This window comes from Alligator mississippiensis, chromosome 2 (assembly GCF_030867095.1).
Source record: "Alligator mississippiensis isolate rAllMis1 chromosome 2, rAllMis1, whole genome shotgun sequence".
Lineage (NCBI taxonomy): Eukaryota > Metazoa > Chordata > Crocodylia > Alligatoridae > Alligator > Alligator mississippiensis.
The window spans coordinates 91333439-91356680 of NC_081825.1; the positions used below are offsets into that span (position 1 = coordinate 91333439).

Below are 23242 nucleotides of genomic sequence, written 5' to 3' on the forward strand. Positions count from 1 at the left end.
GTTCTTAGATCCTAAATTGTGTCTTGAACAGACAAAAGCAGAGCGCTTTTTTATACCTTGTATCTCAATTGTCTGTTATTTTTGCATCATTCAACTTCATTCACGACTAGGGTTTCTTTAAATAAACATTACACATAAAATGCAAAAAATAATTCTATCAAAGATTTTTAATGTAAATTATAAGCCATTTTATGATAGGAGATTGCTGTGTAGTGATCATCACCAGTGGTTCAGAAATATATATATTCAGTTTCCTTTCATTTTTTAAATATATTTCTGTCTATTACATTTCTGTTTCTCTCTCTCTCTCTCTCTACACACACATCCCATTTAATTATATATTCAGAAATATATATACACAGAAATATATTAAATGTTCTCAGCTACATGAATGATTCTATTCATGGCAAGAAATGCTTTTAACTTTGCAAAATTTCATTTTACTGAGGGAAATTGATTCAGTTTCCTTTCATGTTTTTTGATATATTTCTGTCTATTACAAATTTAATTTCCTTAAGACATGATGAATGTTAAGATAGACTTCTATATTAGTTTTCTAGTACAGAATAATCCAGATGCTGAAAATTTAATATTCAGAAAGTGTTAAAATTGAATATTCAGAAGACTTCCCTATAAAAATACATTACATTTTAACTAAAGGTAAGGCAAAATAAACTCTTTTGTATGAACAGGGATTTTTTAGTAAGCCAAAAATCTATTTATTACAGTTTGTAGTTGATTTCAGGTTCTAGTTTGAAGTACTTCCTTACAGATTTTTAAGGTCCTGATACTTCTTGAAAACATCAGTTGAAAGCTTTCGTAACAGATTATATTGAAGGGACCTGCAACAAAAATAAAACTAGTCAATAAATGTATGAAATGGGCTAAGTTCAACGTCAGTGTAAGTCCATTGGTTTCATTTTGTCCTAATAAATTTACATAGTGTTTTATTTGGCAGAAATGTCTATAATTAAATCTTTCCAGGAAGGTGACTTTGTGTGTCTGTATGTTGTAAACTAAATGGAGAAGTGTTTTTGCATTTTATTTTATTATTATATATTTCCTCTTCGTCTGCCTCTGTGTTATATTAAATTAATTTATCATAAACCATAGTGTGACTCAATTTAGAAAAGTATTATGAGGCATGAATTTAGCCCAGTGTGTTTGGAAAAGAAGTGCTGATTAAGAAAGGTTATATTCACTTTTTTACTATTACAAGGTTTGCATTTTCACTTGATTCTTAAAATCACTGTTAAGACAACCTCTTTAACTATGCAGTTATATCAGATGCACACCTATGTAGCACAGAAATATGCATGGAAGCACAAGTTAATCTTACTAACCCAGACTCAGAATATTCTCCATGTACATTTGACAGAAATATATTTGTGGTTGGTCAAAAGGCTTCCATATGGGAATGCACAAATTTACCAGTGGAGATCTCAGATCAATGTTGTAGGATATTGATTTCCCCTTTCATAGGGTAAATGGACTCCTCATCTTTGATGGTGCGTGGTTTCCTTTGAAAGTCTGCTGCTGAATGTTTCTTCATCTGCCAGGAGAGTTACACTTAAGCGACATGTACTACTGGTACACATCCCTCCCTGGAGGTTAAGTGAACTTGCTCTATAACAAGGGTGACCATATGTCCCAGTTTAGCTGGGACAGTCCTGGATTTCAGAGGCTGGTCCCAGCTAGCTGTTGAGAATTATAATGGGCATCCCAGAAATGCAAGGGCACAGGATGCAGTCTGGCTGGGAATCAGAGCAGTGCAGAGCACTTTGCAGGTAGGCAGGCAGGCACCACTGCCTGTCTGTCATGCACACAGCCCTGCCTCTGCCGACTTGTAAGAGCAGGTGTGGGGTGGGGCAGGGGGAGAGAGAGAGGGAGAGGGTGTTCCAGATGTCCCAGATTTCTGAGACTTCCATATGGTCAGCCTATTTATAGCATTTCCATGCCCCTTGGATCTAGTGAATGGGAGATACAGTATTTATTCAAATCAATGCAGGGGGAAAAAACCTCACCTTAGATTTGAGTACTGGCTTGGGGCAGGTTCTAGTTTTAGCCCTGAGCCCAGGGCCAAAGCTGGAGCTGAACCATTGCCTTCCCTGGGATTGAGGGGGTAGGGGCTTATGCAGTGGGGTAAGAGACTCGCAGCATGGGGAACATGGGGGGAGGACTGGAAGTTGCACTGTGCAGCCTGCCCCACAACCCTTATTTTCAGCTCTGGGTCAGACTACTCTAGCTCTGACCTGGCTGGGTCCAGAGCTGCCATCATTGTTTCTGCCTGGCCAGGCTGGGGCTGGGCCAGGGCCAGGGCCAGGGCCAGGGCCAGGGCCAGGGCCGCTGGTACTGACTTTCTGGGAGCTGGAGCACAGCTGCTGCAGAAGGTAAGTGGCAGGAAGAATAGGATGTATGGAGGAGAGGCAAGGGGATAGACACTGGGGGGGAGGGGGACACAGGCAGTTAGGGGCAGGCATAGCATGGCAGGGCAAGGGGCAAATTTATAATTTTTCATGAATTTTAATTTTTAATTATTGGGGGGTCATCTTGGATTTGGGCTAATATGGTAAATACCAGGGCATGTAGCTGTGGACCCAACTTTCATGTTGCTTTCTAAATAGAAAAATTAGCATGAACAGTATTTTTTCTAGGAGCAGTGTAAATTGGTCTCAGAGTAGACTTGGCTTCACCATTGCCTGGTCATGGAACACCATTAGTTTTTAAAGCAGTACTAGAGTTGGGACAGCTAGATACACTTGATAATGCTATGACTTGTATTAAAAGGCTGGAGCAGGACAATGGTTTGCTCTGCTAAATAATAAAAGCTGAGTGGGTGCTTGCAGGAAATGAGCTGAACTTGTCAGAAAAGAATTGTGGCCCATACCTGCTCCAAATCTAGTTAATGGTGATCCCAGAGCTGCATCACCACAGTGTCTGTGTTGGTGTCCCCTCTTCACTGACAAATGACACTATAGCCAAACCCAAGACTTCAAAGGCCTGAGGACAAACTAAAACTCAAGAGATTTATTTTCACCTGTAATGCACACAGTATCTGCCTCCCAGGGCCCCTGTTTCCATGTGTCCATGAGAGGTGCCACTGAACAGAAGTTTCATGTTCAAAATGAGCAAGAAACCTTATAGGAACATTCCCTAGATTGGTATGTTTGCTGCTATCCCCTGTTTGTTGTATGGAAAACCCTACCTCAGACTAAGTCAAGACCAGTACTCTGGAATGCCTGGATGACCTAGGTCAATTTACACTGCTGTACTGACTTCACAACTGGGGTGTCTACACGAGATGCTAACTGTGCAGTAGCCTAATTCTATTGTGCAGTAGCGTGCAGGGCAAAACCCACGCTAATACGCTACTGCACAGTTGTATTATGTTACTGCGCAGTTAGCATCACTGAAAAGCTGTGTGCTGGTGCTACTGTGCAGTAGTGTCAGTTACTGCACATTGATTTAGTACTTGGTTATCCAAGTACTAAACTTAATGTGCAGTAACTATGGTGCATTAATGAATGTGTAGATGCACCCAGGAGGCACTGAGTAAGTCCTTCTAGCCTTTATTCATACAGGTAAATCCATTAATTTCAATTTGTTTGTTGGTGTCTACAGGACTATTGGACTAAGTCTTACAGGATAAAGATAAGGTCCTGGTTTTGTGCAGAAGAATCTGTTGTGCAGTTCTTAAAACTGGTGAAATTGTACTCATCCAAGATAACCATAAATTATAGTTGACATAACTGAATAGTGTTGTAAGGCCAGATCCAGACTGATTACTTAGGTACCTCCATGTAGGTGTTACAATGCCTAAAAATGCCTGGGATCCCCAGAGGCAAGAGGGAGATTTAGCATGTCTATACCACAGACGCAACATGCAAATGGGATCTGGCCTTTACCTTATGTTTTATGCAGGAAAATCTACACTTTAATTTTACTCTGAAAGACTTCAATACAGAAAGATACTGGACTTTCATAAACATCAGTTAAGCCAAGTGTCTATAATTGCAAGGCTATAATTATGAGAGGCTCTGCAGAGTTGATATTCAAGTCTGTATAGATCAAGAAGCTGCTTGTTCTGCTCTACTTACATCATAGTCACATTTGAAGAGACTGAAGGGACAACGCGTAAATTGGCACCATTACAGTCAAGCTCTAGCCCTTGGCACGAACATTGTACTGGCACAGATTCGACCACTGAATGAAGAGGAGAATGTGGTGATGGCAATAGGTGGGATGATGTAATAGTGAAAGAAGAGAAAGGTTAGAGAATGATAATATTTAGCACAATGACATTTCATAGCACGCTGAACAAAAGTGGCTAATGTTTTAACTCAAAGTACTCAAGTACACACTTGAATTAGATCTAGTAGGACTGGTTAATATACATTTGTCTAGATAATTACAAAATCTGTATGGGCTTCTGCGCTGGATATCATGGCCTGATGTGACAGTGCTTTATCTGACTGGTCTCCTATTTCTATTTCTGAATAGAGCAGTGCATTCCCACCCCCCTCTATCCATGTGCTGTCACATAAGTTTTTGCTTTTTTTCTGATGCGTATTTGTCAGTATAAACAAAAGTAGCAAAATACGTTCATGAATATTTAATTTAGTTAAAAGAGTGTCTTGAGATGAGGGAAATAGGATAAAAGATTCAAAGATTGAAGTTCATGATTAACTTCACAGCAACATGGAGGGGAAAAGTCTGTCCTTAGACTTGACCTCATTTATTTTGCTTTCATAACCCACATACTGTACCAAAGGTAATGACACAGTTTAAAAAATTAGTTCTTGGTTGCTATTTACATTATATTCAGGTGGAAGAGATGGATGAGTGAAATTGTCCTGGAAATTTAGAGCAAAGTATAAATTTTGGGGAAAAATAAAATTGTAGGGCACCCAGGACCAAAACATTATACTGGTAAGTATTATTACAAGTGCAAAAAGTAGTGTATGACTGTGTGCCTACATTCACTTTATGCATTAATATTAAAAAAACAACTTATATACATAAATGGAATTGTGTAACATTTTTATGCAGATGTGTGCGCACATTTTTCATGCACCCCATTTGAAAGCAAAAATATTAGCTCTCAAAATTCTACTGTTAGTTTAACCAAAATACTATACAACACTACAAGATGGATTAACATTCAGTGGCGTTTTAGCAATGTAGCTATTTATATACAATATAAAATAGTATACAATATAAAATATTGGATGGAAAAAGCAAAACAAAGCAGTGCATGCTATAGAGGTTTAGCACATTTGTGCACCAGATGGAAAGCCAAATTCAGACCAAATATATTTATTTGGCTTTCCCTGACCCCAAAATTGATCACAAAATATATCTGCCTTGAAGCTGCAAACTTGAGAACCTCTCAAGTGAGATTTAATATGTTGGTCAATTTCACTGCTCCTATTAGCTATGAAACTGACAAGAATGTCAGTTGTACTGGGCAGCTGCAGGATGCAGGGAGTTCTTGGTTTACTGTACATTCAGAAAAAACTGGTTTTAATCTCAATTAAAATCCAGATTAAAAAATTCTGAACATTTCTGCAAAATGGAAACCTGATTTTCAGCCAGTTCTAAGCATTATACAAGCTACCTGCAGTCAGGTAAAAAGCAAAAAACAAAATGATGAGCAATGGATTTATTTAGCTCAGGACATGTAGTGACCATTACTAAGAATTTAGAGCAAAATTTTTAAAGGCACTGCTCTAATCAGTATTCTGACACACAGGCGACTTAGAATTTATGTTCTGTTTTCAAAAATGTCCTAACAATTTCCTTGAGAAGTGACTTGGGCTTCTAAGTGCCACAGTTACTTCTTAAAAATGAGACAGTGGTGAGAGGAGCAATGTCTACTCACCTTTAAATATCTGGATCTTACTATTTAATGGGTTATGTTCCTATAGTAGGAGCACCTATAGAAATTGGCTCATAAGAAAGCAATAGGCCTCAATGAGAACTCCAGTAAAACTATAAATATGAGCTTCAAAATCTAGGTCAGAATTTTTGGTGTTAGATATAGTATAGCAAACTGCTAATCACAGCTCAGTTGGAAATTTATGTATGTCTCCTGTCATAGCTAAATACCTTACTCATTTTGAACGAAGCCTACACCATTTGTGTTTCTTCTTCTCCCAAGTACACTTTTAACTTGTTTGATGAATGGTTATTGTGGGAAAACTAGATCAAAGAATTTTTTCCCCATTTTTTTTCTTGAAAGATGCACAGCTTATAGTCATTCCAATTTGTGAATCATATATAGTTATCTCATAAATGGTTTAGCTTTGATGTTTCCCATAGAGAAAATATTTATTTTTTCTACTGATTTACTTCTCCTAAGCTTGCTGTCAGTATAAATGGAATTGAAATTTGTACAAATGCATTAAAACATATGCAATCGTCATTCTGTCTCAATATAAATTAAATAACATGACATGAATTGAGATTTATTGTAAACAAATTGCAATGCATTGCTTTCTGGGAACTCACAGTAGCAATATCTTACTACTTACAGCATGCAGATGTCTTTGTTTTGAATGAATATGGGGAATTCTTTTCACTGTACTTGGCATAATATTTATCAAGTTGTTGAGACCATCCATTATTGTCACCTAATAAAAAAATCAGATAACATTAAAAAAAATTCAAAACCTTAAACAAAGAACATCACTAAATTCAGTTGCATAATCCTTTGCTTAGATTCCTCATGTTTCCTTCAGTAACATCAGCTTTCAGGAATTAACATCTATAAAGATGGTCAGGGAAGATTCTAAGATTTGAAGTCGACTTGCCACATGCATGTACAAGTTGCTTGTTCCTCACAGAATTCCAGAATTTTGCTGTGAGAGTTGACAAAAAAGTTCTAAATCCATAGAATTATTCTTACAATACTAAAAGTGAAAGGTAAGAGGGCATATCTACACGTTTATTTATGTGCTGTAGTTACTGCTCATTAAGTTCAGTACCTGTTACTAACTAAATGCACAGTAACCAGTGCTACTGTGCAGTAGCACCATCACATGCCTTTTAAGTTATGCTAATGCTCAGTAGACTAATTCTACTGAGCATAAGCACAATAGCATGGCTTTTGCCGTGATGCACTAATGTCCAGTAGAATTAGTCTACTGTGCATTTAGCATATTGTGTAGACGTGCCCAGTGAGACTTATAAGCTTCATCTTGGGAGTACAAGTTTGTCCCTCAACTGTATTTTCTTAAGTGCTTTGGATAGATTAATCTCAATTACTTGATGGGAGTTTCACCATTTGAATGACTGTTTCCAAATATAACAGACTGCATGGTGAGAAAATGTTTTTGACATCTAGCTTTTGCTAAGTGTCTAGGTTAAAGATTAAGGAACAGTAAGTTGGGGAGAAAATAATGATACACCATATTTACATCAACAAATAAAACAAACATTTTTAAACACACATTTCATTAAATAAAGCAATAATACTAATCTTTGTAATTGGTAAATTTATACAGATAAGATGAAGTATAGCAGGTCAAGGCAATAAAAAAAAAAACCTCTTATAATTTCTTTTAGCATATACTGACTTCCAAAATGGTGATACTATGGATTTGGTACAGCACTATTTCTTTGTGTAACCCTGTTGCTATTGTATCAGTGTGACAAATTGTGGGAACATCTACATGTGCGCAATTACTGTGCAGTAACCAAAATTACTGCATTGTATGGGCGCACATCTACACATGCATGCCCATACTGCACAGTAAATATGGTGATTTATGCCAACTTGAGTGTAAATTTGATACCTGCATCACACAGGTATCAAATTTATGCCCGATTAGTTACTGTGCAGTGATGCACATGTAAACACCTTACTGAGTAGAAACAGTGTGTGTGTACGCTGATTTGGGACTAAAGTTAGTCCCAAATCAATCCACATAGCATTAATGCACTTTAGCACCTGCATGTGTAGAAACTGGCCTATTCCCACTTACTGTGCAGTAATTTACTGCGCAGTAAATTTAAACAGGTATAAATACATGTGTAGACATACCCTATGGTGCTTATTTGCATACTGCCATTGATATGTAAGGTTGGAATATGGGGATTGTGTCTCTTATCTGCATACCCTCCATCGGTATGCATGGATGAGGGAGTGAAAAACTATGCTGTGTTTGTTTTCACTGTGATAATGTATTTTAACTGCCTTTACCATTTTGAATATAACAGGCAGGGGAAGCCAGGTTTTTGTGCACTGGCCCTGCCTTCTAAGATTGTAAAGTTATTAAGGGGACTGATACTGTAAGAGAAAGTTGAGTAAACGCAGCTGAGGAGTCAGTGCTCACCCTAACTTTTGTGAGAGTCTAAGGTAAAGGGATCCCCAGGTCAGGAATCACGAAGGCAGGGAGAGGCTTTCTTAGGGGAATGGTATTTCATCTCTCAAGTATATATGAACCTCCCAGTCAAGAACTGTGTCAGAATGGGAGTGAGTGAGCTGCAAAGGTACTACAAGAAGATACAAAAAGATAATGGGGAGAAGACAGAGGATGACATGTGGAAGAGAAAATACTGGCATAAACTGTTCAGAGGTGGGACCACTAGAAAGAATGGTGATGATGATGACGACAATGATAAGTGAAAGGACTGGGGAAACAGGTGGGGGAGTTAAGAAAGGGTGGGGGGCCAGATGAAAAAGGGCACTGCGGTAGTCTTCTGTGTGATTGTGACAGGTAAAGGAGATGGTGACGGGCATGCGGGTGAGTGGTTACAACTATTGTAATGGGGATGATGATGGTTTAACTGTAGTTATGTGTTGTGGACTGTCAAGTACACCAGATGGGTCATGAAACAGAACTGTAAATGTATAGGAAAATATGTATATATATAGTTATTCAAAGATATAAAAATATATATATTTGCAAAAAAAAAAATAAAATAAAAAGGATTATGTCTCACCATCACAACCATAAAGAGATAAGTGTTGATGATGTACAAGTCCTTTTAGTGGGTTCTGTCTGAACCTGCTACCCACTTGGTCCTAAAGAACTAAAATCCTTAGGGTATTTGCAGGTAGCTGCCAGACCCCAAAGAGCTGAGATTGCATTTAAAAGAGCTGTATTGCCTCTGTAACCAGAAGAGGAGTAGCACCCCTCAACGTTACCGAAGGATCCCTAGCAACAGTGAGGAGCAGTGGTGAAGAGTAGTGCCCCAGCAGTAGTGAGGTAAGGAAAACCTTGGGCTAAGAGAAACACTAGCTCTATTGACTAAGAGAGAACTCTGAACCTGTTGACTGTGCTGAACTCTTAATAGTGGGTTGACGTGGGCTACTGATTATTAAGGAGTTCTTAAATCTGTTTGTCATCTCATCTCCCTTTCCCTCATTAATAAGCCCTTGTATCATTTGATATTGCTAGTGAGTGGGGAAGTTTTTCATTTTGCAACATCCAGACAGAACTTATTTTCTCAGGTTTCTGGGTGGAGATTTAAGCTAAGATAATCAATTTATATTGTTACTGCCTGGCAGAAGGGTTACATTTGGGAGATTTTCACATGCAGTTGTAAATATTTCTGTAGTCAAATCAAAATCTGGTAAATAAGACTCCCTCCTTAAAGTTTTGATGCAGTTTTGAATTTAAGAATAATGCTAACCTCTCCTTAGGTTTGTCAAACATTTTTCAACATTTTTGGGGCCTAACATTTTTCAAATGGATAAAATTTGGACCAGAGTCATCAGTGTGATGTCATTAGTCATTTAATGGCAGCTACTAATGAGCTATGGAAAAATGCTAAGGGCAACAGAATTTTGACTTATTTTATAACTGTTGTTTTTTCACTGTCAAACATGTTTATAGCATGAGATTTAAGATGACATGCTAACCAAATGTTTCATTTTAACTGTCCTAAATCCCAAGGAACTGTCATTCTTCCTCCTGAATTTTAGGATTAAGACAGTACTGAGAGGGCATGTCTACACTAGACACGTTAATGCACATTAGCCTAATTTAATGTGCATTATGGGTGTGCATCGACACGTGTGCGCACCCTTAATGCGCATTAAAAATGGTGAAATTAGGCTAATCTTGTCTAAATTTGATACCTACAAACGCAGGTATCAAATTTAGATGCGATTAAAGTGCATTAATGCATGTATAGACATGACGCAGCACTAACTTTAGTGCTGGGTCTGTCAGCACATGGCAGGGCTGCAGGGACTTGGCACTAACATTAGTGCCAAGTCACTGTACATGTAGACACCTGCCAAAAATTGCTTAATGTGCATTAACACAATAAATTAAGTAATGCTTAAATACACATGTTGACGTGCCTAGTCCTATTCATTGTGGATGCATTTGATGAAACTTTATATCCAAGAGGCCATAACCACATGCCATCTCTGTAATACTGATTAAAGGAAAAGAAACCAAAAGTAGAATTTACTTATTGATCTGCAATTCCTCTTTCAAGTATGTAGGCTCATCCATTTAAAAAAAAAACTTTTTCAAACTTTACAATGTAGTACCAGCAGGTGAAGCTGGTCATAGGACTGACTGACTCTCTTACACCTGTACTAACTCCATGACCTGAGATAAATAACTATAAGTCCTGCATAATAAGAATAAAAAAATATCAGCTAGCTCGAGGCAGGCTAACTATATCTTTTAGCTACTTATTCACTTACTACACCTAAATGGAAAAGAAGACATTAAGACAAAGCAGGATTCCAAAATGAGAGAATCCCTGGGTTTCTTCCTCTTTCTCTTTAGGAATGATCCTTAAAGGGAAAAAGGAAGACAAGATATTTCTTCTCCATTTGTAATTTACTGCAAATTACATGATGTCATAGATTATGTCTCGTGGAGCAACACATATCTTATTTTGAGAATAAAAAGTTACATGCAGGAAAAAGTTACATGCAGGTAAGTAAATTTTACCATTCTGCCTGGTACTTTTTTTATTCAATCAGGGCATGGGCAATCTGAGAGCTGGTAAATATAATATATTTGTGTTGTGTAGTCTGCAGACCACAGCAGCAAGTAGTTTACATGGGATCCAGCTGCCCCTTTCAGACAATTGGATGGCAAACTAATTTAATCAGTCTGACACCCACCCCAATCAATCAGACAAGGTAGGGTGGACTATCAGAGCTCATAATAGCCCCGTGATAATAGCCCATTAGCAATATTGTCAGGTCAGATCATAAAAGTTTGCCCAATCAACTTCAAAACAAGCTTTCAAAGCAAGCTTCAGGGAGACTGAGGAGGGTTGATGGATTGCAAACTTACATATACGTTTTAAATTTTGATCATTCCACAAAAGTTAAGTTGTACAATGGCTATTATATACTGCAAACTGTCCATCACACATGTTGAAAATAAATGGGTTGCTATTTCATGCTTTTTAGCTAAATGAAAGCTTTAACTTTGTATTACACTTCCCTCACACTAATCAGACATGCTTTCCTACCTGCAAATACTAGACATTCTGCTAATTTATTTCAGCATATACACTGGTCATCATTATTGCCTTTAGGCCACAATGCTTCTGTCACCATGTTTGCATTGAAACAATGAAGCATGTTATAGCACAAAGCAAAATCTTTGCCGCCAGTCCGTAGCCTCCTTAGAAACCTAACAAACTTGCAAACTGGTTACCCAATTTGTTCCTGTGTTTGGATTTCTCTATGCTTATCTGAGAATATACTTAGTCCATACTGGCATTGTTTACAGGCACTAATAGCATGGAGAATTTAAAAAGTGTTAACCCCTTAAAACACTATTTACCACTAACGTCTTAGAAGTGATTTATACACATTTCCAGAACACTTCTGTATTTTTTGTACTTTCATCAATAACTAATGAATATTGAGAGTCTCTGACATCTCTGGGCTGCAGGATTCAAAACTATTTTTTTAAAATTAGTGCTATATATTTTGTACAAGAGAGCTTCAAATCCTTCCAAAGATGACTCAAAAGGCTCTCAGAAGATTGACAGAATTAGCTGCTTTGGGATAAGGGACATAACTGTCCTGTTTAAGCTGTATTTGGTACTGTACATAGGTATGCAAAATTGTGATGGAGTAAATCCAAGACTTAAGCAAATGGATAATAAAGGTTGTGCATGTTTAAGCTTATCAGTTGAATGAAGCTGGCCTGGTGTATATGAAATTTAGGTGGTATTTTCAGGCTGCTTTGCTGTCATTTCCTATGACTGCTTTAATTAAAATCTTTTAAGTTCTTCCCTTGCTCTCAATACTCTTTGTCACATTTTGCTTGTTTTTTTGGAGACCTTTTAGGAATAGAAATAGTCTCAGCTTCTGATAAATTACAGCCAAAGGCACAATAAAAACTCTGATAATTGTGAATAGAAAAGTCGTCCAGCAGCCAGTGGCAAACACAGAGAAAATGGCAGTCCCAGACAATGCCAACATAGAGAATGTTATCCCCTGGGCAAGTTCTGAATTTGAGCTCCTCTCTGTACAGGGTGCTCACATGCCTCTTTTTGGCTTTTAAACTTGTGGCCATTTTCATTTTAGTTCTGCGCTTTAATTAAGATTTTCTGGGGAAAAAAAAAAGCCCAACTCTACTTATAATGCACAAACTTTTAAGCTGTATTGAAGGGACTTTGTGGTGTTCTGCTTCTGAAGGCCAGATAGTGGATACACTGTTATCCCATTTTAAAGTATTTGGGAATCTTTTTTCCAAATGGCAATGGTTTTACAAAAGGCCAGCACAGTTACATGTTAGTTTTTGGAGAAAAGAATGAGAGAGAATGTTTATGCAAGGGTGGATTCAGAAGGGTATGGGAGTGAGGTCATACTACCACTTGGTTGAGCTATGTACTTGCAGTGAGCTCAGAGCTCACTGCCTGGTCGGCTTGGGTTTTTGATGATCAGCATGAGCTCTGGCCAGAGCCCAAGTGGCCCACTGCTTTTTGCCCTCTCCCTTTTACTTTCTCTTCTGTCCCCCCCTTCCGCCCTGCATTCAGTGGCAGGGGAAAGGAGGATGAATGGCAGCAACATTCACTTCCTGGTGTCCAGAGTCACACAGCCAAAGCTTGTACTGTCAGTTAGCGAGCTCATAGGCTAGGGACAGAAATTACTCACAAACCAGTTTAAGTGGTCAGAAACAGGTTTAAACCTCTAACAGAACAGAAGTTCAGTGCACTTAAACCACTTACAAAATGGCTGAAACCAGTTGAAGATAAACCTGGTTGGATGTAGTATCAGACTGTGGAGCCTGCGCCTTGCTCCGCCTGGCCTATCGGGGTGTTGCCCCTCCCCTCAACTCGCCTGCCACGACTTGGATGTAATCAATTACCTTCAGAGGGGTCTACAGTGGAGATCTTTATCCTGGGTGGGGCCTCCCGATAGACGGTGTTACTCACGGTTGTCGGACGCAGTGATCCACGGGGCTCCGCCTCCCCTACACCCCGTCCATGCCAACCGCTGGGCGATGCGTTCCAGATGTTTCCAGGCCCAGTATGATGGCCTCTGACCAGTTCCCCGGTTCCCGGTTGTCCTCCCTCCTGCTGGGAGGGGTTTCTCCTTTCTCCTCTTTTACAGATAATACTCCTCCAAATCAGGGGGAGCTGGTGGGTGCTCCCCCTGGTTCCAGCCCCCTCCTGGAGCCTCCACTGTCTCCCCTCTCCTACCGTCAGCAGAGCGCTCCCCTGCCTCCTGAGCGTCGGCCGCTTCAGGATGCAGAGAGAGTGCCTCGGCTTGCACTCTCTGACTGCCTCTCGCTTTGCTGTTTGCGAAAGGCTTCCAGCTCTTGTCTAAGCTGCCTGCTGGAGACCCGCAGGCTGGGTCCTCTCCACTCCGTGCGAGAGCCCGCATCACGGGCAGCACACCTGTACTCTCTCTCCCTGGCTCTCTCTCCCTCCCTGTCCTGCCGGCGTTTTTAAACCTTCCCACAGCGGCCACTCCGACCACTGGGATTGGCTCAGCTGTTCGCCGCGCGGGGAACAGCTGTTGCCAGAGCTGGCGTAATGGCGGCTCACGCGGCTGCAGCCGCGGATGTGGCTCTTCCTCCCGCTGCTCCTCAGCCAGTACGTATGCCCCTCTGGGGGCTTGCTCTCGGGGCCTGGGGTCTGTGGGTCCCCCCTTCTCTCCCTCACTAGCCTGTGGGGGCACTTCGCTGCCACACAGACTTAACTGATTTAGGTCAAACCAGTTTATGGAACGTCTGTCCCAGACCATAGAGCTTCCTCAGTGTATGGAACTCCAGAGCCCACGCTGATCAGTTAGTGAGCTCACAGCAAACTGTGTGTGCATGGCATGCCTAAAGAAGGTGTCACCAGCCCCTCTTTTGGATGGATCTGCTGCTTCCTCTGTACTAAGAAAGACCAGGGAATAGTGTACTATGGAATGATGGTCCACCAGAGAGTGCAAAGAGAGTTTGTGCAGCCTCAGGAGGGAGCTTTGTATATTGGTGTCATCATAAAAGAGAATGGATACTGAAGTGGGTTGCCTAGTCTGCTGGCTTTTGCAGGCAGATTTTGCTCCCTGAAGCGTTCCTCAGCCAGTCCTTCCAAATAAATCACATTCTTAATGTAACAAACAAGCAAATGAATAAACAAACAAAACCAAACCCTTTGTCCCTGGTCCTGGACACTAGGAGGGGAGCCCTTCAGTTTGGGTTCAGCACAGAAGCCTATCCCCTCCTTATAACAAACTGTTCTACTCACACTTTGCTTCTTCCCCCTTTGCTTATTCTGGGAACTTTTGAAAGCTACTAGCGGAGCACTTTCTGCCAGTCTGAATCCTCTGCAGCTGGGCTCTCTCAACAGGGCTGATTCATTCATCTTAAAGGGACAGACAACTCTATTATGGATACAGTCCTAGATAGGCAGTAGGTCAAATGGGATACCACACATATTGGGCACAGACAGAAGTGACAGTTTTAACTGATTTGGTCACAGAAAGCAGTCTATAGCCATGACTAAACACTAGTGCACAGCAGCAGACAGCTTAAAAATAGCCAGTTGAGTGAAAGGCTGACTCCTCATTGCACAAGAGGCTCGATGAAGACATTTCAAAATACAGCATCTTCTGTAACTTCTGCCTGCGCTGCCTGCCAGCCTTGAGCTGTTTTCAGAATGGTAGAAGAGAAAGGGAGCAGAGAGAGTTCAGTCTGGGGTTTTTTTTAGCTTCTGCTGGAGAGTGGGGCAGGTGTATTGGAGTCCCCTGAGGTGGGGGGGGGTCAAATTCACCCACCCCCACACTCCAAAGCCAGCTGGGGAACCCCTAGAATGAACTCCCTCTGCTCCCTTTTGCTCCTTGCATTCTGACACAGGGACAGGATGGAAGAGAGGAGGGGCCATTGCTAGGAGAAACTGGCTGCAGGCTTCAGCCAACAGCTAGATTCCCCTCCCCCCTGGAACCAACAGTGAACTTCTGTTTGTTCCAAGGGATCGCTGCAATTCAGAATGCTTCCTGCAAAGGGTTCTCATTTACAGTGTGAGGCTGCTTGTCTAGCTGCACCCATTACTTTGCTTTAGGACAGCCCTGATTTCCTGTACTTCCTCATGTCAATGACATGGAAATACTGTTTTTTTCTCAGGGTCCCCATCTTTCACAAGGAGAACAAAGATATGAATACTGAAATACAATAAATCAGTTATCCAAACATTTCTGAACTTTCAAAATCATTGTGTCTTAGTTTTGGGCTGAAGATTGGGATAGTTTTATTTTATCCAAACTGATTCCCTCAGTCAGAAGTGCTCACCTTGGATAACCAACTGTATTTAGTATGAGTACTCAGTCAGCCACAAAATGCCTGAGATGTCATTTAAAGTTTGTTAGGATTCTGACCTTTTTATACACTGTTGACATGAGGTTCTTCAAGCATTTCCAGAAATGATTAGCTGTAGTACTGGCCCTGTGATCTCAGACACTCCTAAGACTAGAGCCTAGATGAGAGAGGAGCCAATTTCCTGAGACAATTCTGAAATCGATTCAGTTGGTTTTACTTCTGGCCACATGAGATTTTGAGAAAAACAGGATTAGCACATCTTCCAACTCCGAGAAACCATAGAAAATTAGAGTTGCAAGGGACCTCCAGAAGTCAGTCTAACTCCCTGCCTGAAGTAGGATCGTCCCTATCCAAACCACCCCCCAAGGACATGGAATAAAGGAAATGAATAACTAATTTAACTTCTTATCAAGGAATGGTCAGAAATCTTCAGTCAGCTCAGTCTAGTTTATACTGCTCTGATTATCATTTTTGCATCAGTGCAAGTGAATGAGGATGCTAACCCTGAGACCTGAGATCTATGCTATAGATCTGAGTATGTGCATTTTATCTCTTTGTCCCAGTTAGAAAATACTTAATAAACTGCTCAGAATTGAACTTACAAAATATAATTCATATATAAAATCTTCTCTTCATGCCACCTCTTGATAGGCATCTATATACAGAATCAATACTTAGTTATTGTAGCTGATAGCTGTGCCTGAAGATCTAAGTGTCAAGATGATCTTGTGTTGGTCATGCTCTAAAACAGCATTTCTCAGCCCATGGGTCATGACCCAAAAATGGATTGCAATAATATCTGAACGGGTCATGAACAAACTTTAAAATGCATCAACATACTTTAGAAATGGATTCTCCTTTAAAGGTGAAAAACATGGGAAGCCATGGCTTTTCCCTTGCAGGCTATCTGAGTTCTAGCTTGCAAGGGCCTGGTTGGTGCCCCCTGTGTGCCACCCCCCACCTGTCCCACACACCCACCCCCTGCCCCACACACTGGGAGGGGCTTGGGGGTGGAGGGCAGCAGGTCAGGAGTGAGAGGAACTGGGTCAGGACTGGCCATCAATATTTACAAATGGGTCGTGGTCCAAATAAGGTTGAAATCCACTGCTCTGAAACATTCCTGCCTGACATTTATTTCCATACATTTTCTACTAATGTTAAGAAATAAGAGCACAACCATAGGTGCTCCATTTATAGCTTTCCACCATTGACAGACAAAGATAAATTCTAATAATTTAGTGCCTGAACCTATGGCATTTTTTATATGGTGAAATTCCCATTGATTTCAATGGGAGCGGGATTTTGATTTCTGACTTTAATGGAGCTATGTTTATAAGAATAGCTAGATCAGGGTCTTTGACTGGACAAAGTGAGGTCTGATCTAGAAAATTTTCACTGGTTTTACTAAACTGACTTTCAACCAATCAGAGCAAACCCAAAATTTATATGTACTTAAATATGTCCAACACTCACTCAAATCAGCATAGATAAATCCAATACGTAGTTCTGTGTGGGGAGAAGTGACTGCAGAATAATTTAGATATACTCAAGCTAGCTTTAAACTAGCCAAGAAGCAGGATAAATTAGCTCATGCTGAAAAACTGCTATTGCTAACAAAGCTAGCCACAAAAATTCAAACATGTTATAAACAAATTTAAGCAAGGGTAAAACTAGTTGAAATGCTTTTATATTAGGTGTTTGTACCATTTTCATATTGATTTAAAATCAGTTTAATTTGGTCAGCGGGGCTCTTTTAAAGCAGACAAGCCTCAATTTCCAAATGACAAACACCTTCTCAGTGCCATAGTTTTATGTCTTCTGACAAACAGGTCTGCTCTAGGTACAAATTCTCTAACTTATATCCTATTTTCTAGTCTTTACAACTCAGTTTATGAAATAAATGTAGTATGGGATGAATTAAAATAATACCAAAAACAAAATCAGCTGCTGCTGCTTAAAATTTCACTTCATGATGTGTCACCTCTTTGAAGATCAAACCAGACATAAATCCAAACCATGCATATATATGTGTGTGCAATGTGCCTGAACTATCCCATATTATTATTAACCTTGCTCATAACTAATCTTTTACAAATTGAGAATAAAAGACTGTATTGGATTTTTTTTTAAAGTGTGGGTAGATTCTATTGTCATTTACACCAGAAATTTCTTCAGTGGAATTATTCTGGATGTGAGTATGGGCTTTGTCACGTGTTAATTTCAGGTAGCTCCTGGAGCTCTTAACTCCTGGATTGTCCATACATTAACACCTGAAACTAGTTTTAAGCACCCTTTAGGTGGCTTAGTTATGCCACTTCAGGGCAGGTTTATCTCTGATTCATGTTACCCAACTCATGTTACACTAACTTTCATAGGTGCCAACTCTATGGGTGCTCCAGGGCTCAAACACCCACCAAATAAATAGGGGGTCAGTGCTTTGTCCTGACACTGAGCTTTTACAAGCTGGTACCAGTAGGTGGCAGAAGCACATTACATGGCTACACAGGAAGGCAGAATTGGACCACTGCACCGTGATTCACGGTGAGGTACTAGACATGAGTAGGGCCAGAGGTAGGGCCAAAGCACCCACTGGCAAAAACCAAAGTTGGCACCTATGCTAAATGTATGGCTACTGGGGGGGGGTAGGGGAGGAGCAGGGGAGAACCCTGAGGGATGTGTGTAGGGTGCGGGGGGGGGAACACGGTAATCCCCAAGGGGCAGAGGGCAGGGAGGGAGTCCAGAATAGAAGGGGAGGGGAGGGGGTGCAATTCTTACCTTTCAGTCCTCAAGGCCCCCGCTCGCCTGAATGTGTGACTGCTCCAAACCTGAGCTAGAACTAACACTAACCAACGCGTGAGAAGCTTAAAGTGTAATGTGTAACAAAGCCATAAGAGTAGCATTTGGCCCTGCACAACTAGTATTTGAAAAGTTTCCACAGAGGAGTTTGATGCTTTGATTTTTTTATTGGTGTTTGTAACTGAGCCTTCTCTGAATTTCTGAGTGTTTCTTTTTGGCCTCTTATAAGCAACATACAAAATATACCACTCAGCATCTTTCTTATAAATCAGTGATTCTCAAGTAGGGTGCAAGGCACCTAGAGGTGCCACAACATCCTCTGAGGAGTGCTAGGATGTTTGAGGAGGTAACCCAGGTACGAGGAGTGTGGCGGGCCAGTAGGGGGCACTCCTGTGTTGAGCCACCCACCTCACTGCGCCCGACCACCTTCCAGGCTCTGAGTGCCTCCCTGTGGGTGCCTCACATCTGGCTGACCCCCTTCCTGGAGCACACCCACTAGCCTGGGGGTTCCACTGCCACCACCCAGGGCTGGGCTTGATTCTTGCTCTGTGCACCCTGGGAAACACAGGCCTAGTAGCCCTCGAGGGTACTTGATTCACTTCAAGAACTTGGGATGCTTCCCTCAGTCAGAAGCACAAGTAGTGATCTCCCTTAGTCAGTCGAACCAAGGGGACCCCAAGGCATAATCTAGACCCACTCCCAATAAGTCTCCCATGCTAGGTACAAAGGAGAGCTTTATTGGTTACAAGGGGTAGGGTTGGAATAGGGTACAGGGTAGAGCAATATCAGAGAAATCCCACAGAACAAACTGAGTAGTTGGGTAGCCTTTGATCACACATCTGAGTTACTGCAAGCTATATATCTAGTTAGAGCTCAGGTAGCTTACTCACAAGTATCATCCAGAGGCAGGTGGAGATTCCCTCTGGAGGCAGGCAGTTCCTTGATCATGAATTTTGAGAAAGACAGCAAGTTTCAGATGGTCCAGCTCTTCTCTCTCTGTCTTCCTGATGGCTGCTGCCACCTCCTCCTAGGCAGTCCTTAACTTATATAGCCCTTGTGACCTCATTTACCTAGTCCAATGGAGGCCAGCACCTGTTGGCTGTCAGCCAACCAATTTGAAATGCACCACTAGTTGCTGGGCAGACTGGCAGTTCCTAGCTTCCCAGGGAGCAAGCCCCTCACCCAGGTATGTGATGCCAGTCACGTAGGCAGAGGGAGTAGGTTTCCCTCCTCCCTCAGGAATGTATCCAGCTCAGGTTACCTAAAGAGATAGGGTAAGGTGCGTATTCTCTGCTGGTCCCATCCTAACCAAATTGTCACAGAGCAGAGTTTCTTGGGAGAAACAGAGGTGGCCTTCTGCCACAAGGAGATGAGAGGAGCAGAGGCTTAGGCTCAGTCCCTGCCTGTCCACCCCCCTACCCCACTACCCTGCTGCTTTGCAAAGAGGTAAGCACCATAGTAACTAAATTAGTTTTGAAATAAGATGGTGCTCAGTTCACAAAAGTTATGAAGGAGTGACTTGAGTCTGAAAAGGTTGAGAACTGCTGTTAAAAACTTAAGTATCCGACTATGAGAGGTGCCAAGCACCTGCTGATAACACAGGTTAAAGTTAGTAGAACAGGCCTGCATTTTTAGAAGTGTATATGCAAAATACCTCTGAGAAGGAGTTGGCTGCATATCTCCTTTGAGGTATGTACACAGGTGTTACATTTAGATTGACCTAACTAGGATTACGTCAATCTAAATGCCCAATTCTATAAGCATGTAGAGGGCTTAAATCACCCAAAAATGGTGTGCGTGATCTAGGTTAGTGCACCTGAGTGGGTGCAGTAACTTAGACTAAGATAGGTTTCACCTGATCTAAGAAATGAGGATGCCCCCACCCCCAACTTGACTGGGCTATTTTTAGTCCACAACCCTCTCCCCTGACTGGCAAACACTCTTTCCCTATGGTCCCGCCAACCCCTGTGTTGATCCCCTCTCAGCCCCTGATCTCACCAGTCCTCCTGCAGACCTGCTAATTGCCCCTGCCCAATCCTGCCCATGAACTGATGTACACATTGCTCCTAGTCTAGGTCTAGGCAGCTTAAAGTAAGCCCCCCTATGCTCCTTTGAAAATTCATCCCATGATTACAATCATATAGCTAGTACAGCAGCCTAGACCATGATTCATTTCTGTGTCTGAGCTGGATAAATTTAGAGTCTTAGCATGGTCCTTTCAGGTCTGGGGGTGTTTTAGTGGCAGCACATTTTGGCATGGAGGACCTCCCCTGGGGAATCAGGAACATTTTAAATTTAACTTGAATACTTGTGCTTGCTTCAGTAAGCTTGAAACAAATGGCTATGACACCATAATTTAAAGACAAGAGTGTACACACTACAAACAATCGCTGCCTAGCAGCCAAAAAGCAATTTTGCTGAATTACAAGGAAAATTGGCCGGAAGCCATATTTCTAAACACTGAGACGATTGCTGTCCCCAAAATGGTTCAGGCACAATTAAAAATAAAGATCCTACTTATGAAAAAATATAATTTGTCTGATTAAGCTGTGGTCTTTCTACAGTTCTCTCACAGATCGGTAAGTAGAATATTAGTCAAATGTGTAACAGCAGTCATTATTTTATTAATGTTCCCTTCATGAAGGAACTGTCCAATCTATGCAGGCACAAAACAATTTGTAGCTGGAGATTAGGCACAATACATATAGATGCTTGCATTTAAAAAAAATTCAAATAAGGCTGGGGAATTAAAAAAAAATACTGAAAATAACCTATATATGTATATATAAAACATTGTCCCAAAGGTTCTAGTGATCCACTGATACATGAAAAGATGATACTTAACAACTGTTTCTGAGATGGAACACGGCACCTCTTTAGGGGGGAAAGCAACACTGTGAAACTTGTCTTAGACATAAAGTGAAGATAAAAGTCAGTGTAATCAAAGGAAATCTTAAGAGGAAATTTAGGTAGGTATGGATAAGGAATTGTATAACACAAACTTCATGGCAAATGCTGGTTCAAACATTCCTAATGCTTTTGGAAAGTGGTATACAATCTTTTTGCAACACAAATGATCATGACCTTGTTTATTCATTGGCTTTGGATGATAATTCTCTGTAGCAGCAAAATACTTCTAAGCACTATCTTACTCGGTACTGAAAAATGAATTCAGCAGTGGGTTCTGTACCAAGTCACAAAGTGAATTGCGAACACTAAATTCCTGAACCACCTAGGCTTCCCTACACATGGGGATTGCAACCTGAGGTGGTATGAAGGCAAATTTTATATTGGTCCAATTATTCACATTCTAAATAAGAGATACCTTAGTAGCATTGATCCAGTCAATACAGAAGTAACTACCATATAGTTATTTCTACCACCATATGTATCTTTTGATGTTACTAAGCCTGGGTGAAAGTTAGTGAAAAAGCAACATTTATAAATCAGAAGGGACCGAGCAAACAAATAAGTGTGCTGATATCTGTAATATGACCAGTGCTTCAGGGGTGGCCATGATGCCCCTAGTATTCACATAACTCCTGTGTCTCTAGGGTCCCCTCTCTTCACTCCTTCCTGCCTTGCCTTGGTGTTTCTAGTTAATTTTGGAAAGGGAGGCTGCCCCAGGACCCTAGAGTGAGCCCTGCCCTATCTTCCTGCTAGTGGATCCCCCTCCAGCCTTTATAGTCCCAATCCAGCCTTCTCATGACCTTTTGTGTATAGTAACTCTGTTACTGGCCCCAGCATGAGTTTTGCTCATTCTAGGTATCTGACAAACGTGATTTTTAGGGAAGAAGTTCACATTTGATGGGAGGTGGAGATAATGGTTGTTTGAAGCAACGTACAGCTCTGGTAATTCAAACACATTAGTAGCAGAAGGTAGCTAAATTCATCAGAGATGTATTATATGCTTGTTTATGTTTTCTGGATAGATACTGTAACATACCATCAAACAACCATTTTGTGAGCCCCCAGAAGATAACAAAGTGATAAGCAACACCCAACATACCTGACAGGAACAAATCTAGCCTAAGCAGCTTCTTTCCTTCTATGATAATTGAACAGGCCTTGTGGATAGACAAGATCAATGGATTTAACATTCCAGAACTTTAGTAAGACTTCTGACATTGTCTCCCATGACCTTCTCATAAAGGAGGTAAGAAAATACAATCTATCAGGTGGGTGCATACCGTTGGTCAGATAGTTGTGTCCAGAGCGTAGGCATCAGTAACTGAATATCAAACTCAGAGGACTATCAAGTAGGGGTTCCCTAAGGTTTGTCTTGGGTTCTGGGATGTTCAAAATCCTTGTTAATAAGTTGGATGATGGACTTCAATGCACACTCGATAAATATATGGATTACACCAAGTTGAGTAATATAACAGATAATTTAGAGCAGGGATGCCAAATATATTGTTCTATCTAGACTGCCAGGCTACCAGTGAGCTCTAGAAATTGTGGGGAAGGGCTGGGAGGTATTGCCTGCTGAAGAATTCATGGTCCCTGCATCCCAATGGATTTGGCCACTAGCAGCAACCAGATGCGCAAAGGCTGTACAGATACAGCCTTTGCTCACCCTTAACCCCCTGGACCCACCTCTACCACTGCTGACCCCAGGGATCTGGCCCAGGAGGAGCCCTAAGGTCCAGATCCCATCCAGAGCCTGGAGTAAACACAACACCCCTTCTTTAGAATATTGAGCC

At 41.1% G+C, this 23242-nt stretch overlaps 1 protein-coding gene across 5 annotated transcripts in view; it reads right to left on the reverse strand.

Annotated features, from left to right (window-relative positions):
• RXFP1 (relaxin family peptide receptor 1) overlaps nucleotides 1–23242 on the reverse strand; it is a 102855-nt gene that overhangs the window by 37222 nt on the left and 42391 nt on the right. For 4 of the 5 annotated variants that reach the window (XM_014593955.3, XM_019481449.2, XM_019481450.2 and 1 more), the window contains exons 3-5: nucleotides 6534–6632; nucleotides 4098–4203; nucleotides 771–842 (exon numbers count right to left, since the gene is read on the reverse strand). In XM_014593955.3, coding sequence (XP_014449441.1) covers nucleotides 771–842; nucleotides 4098–4203; nucleotides 6534–6632 — 277 coding nt within the window. Of the gene's footprint in view, nucleotides 1–770; nucleotides 843–4097; nucleotides 4204–6533; nucleotides 6633–19429; nucleotides 19526–23242 lie in introns of those variants that run through there. The other variant, XM_059721935.1, reaches the window with a different exon arrangement.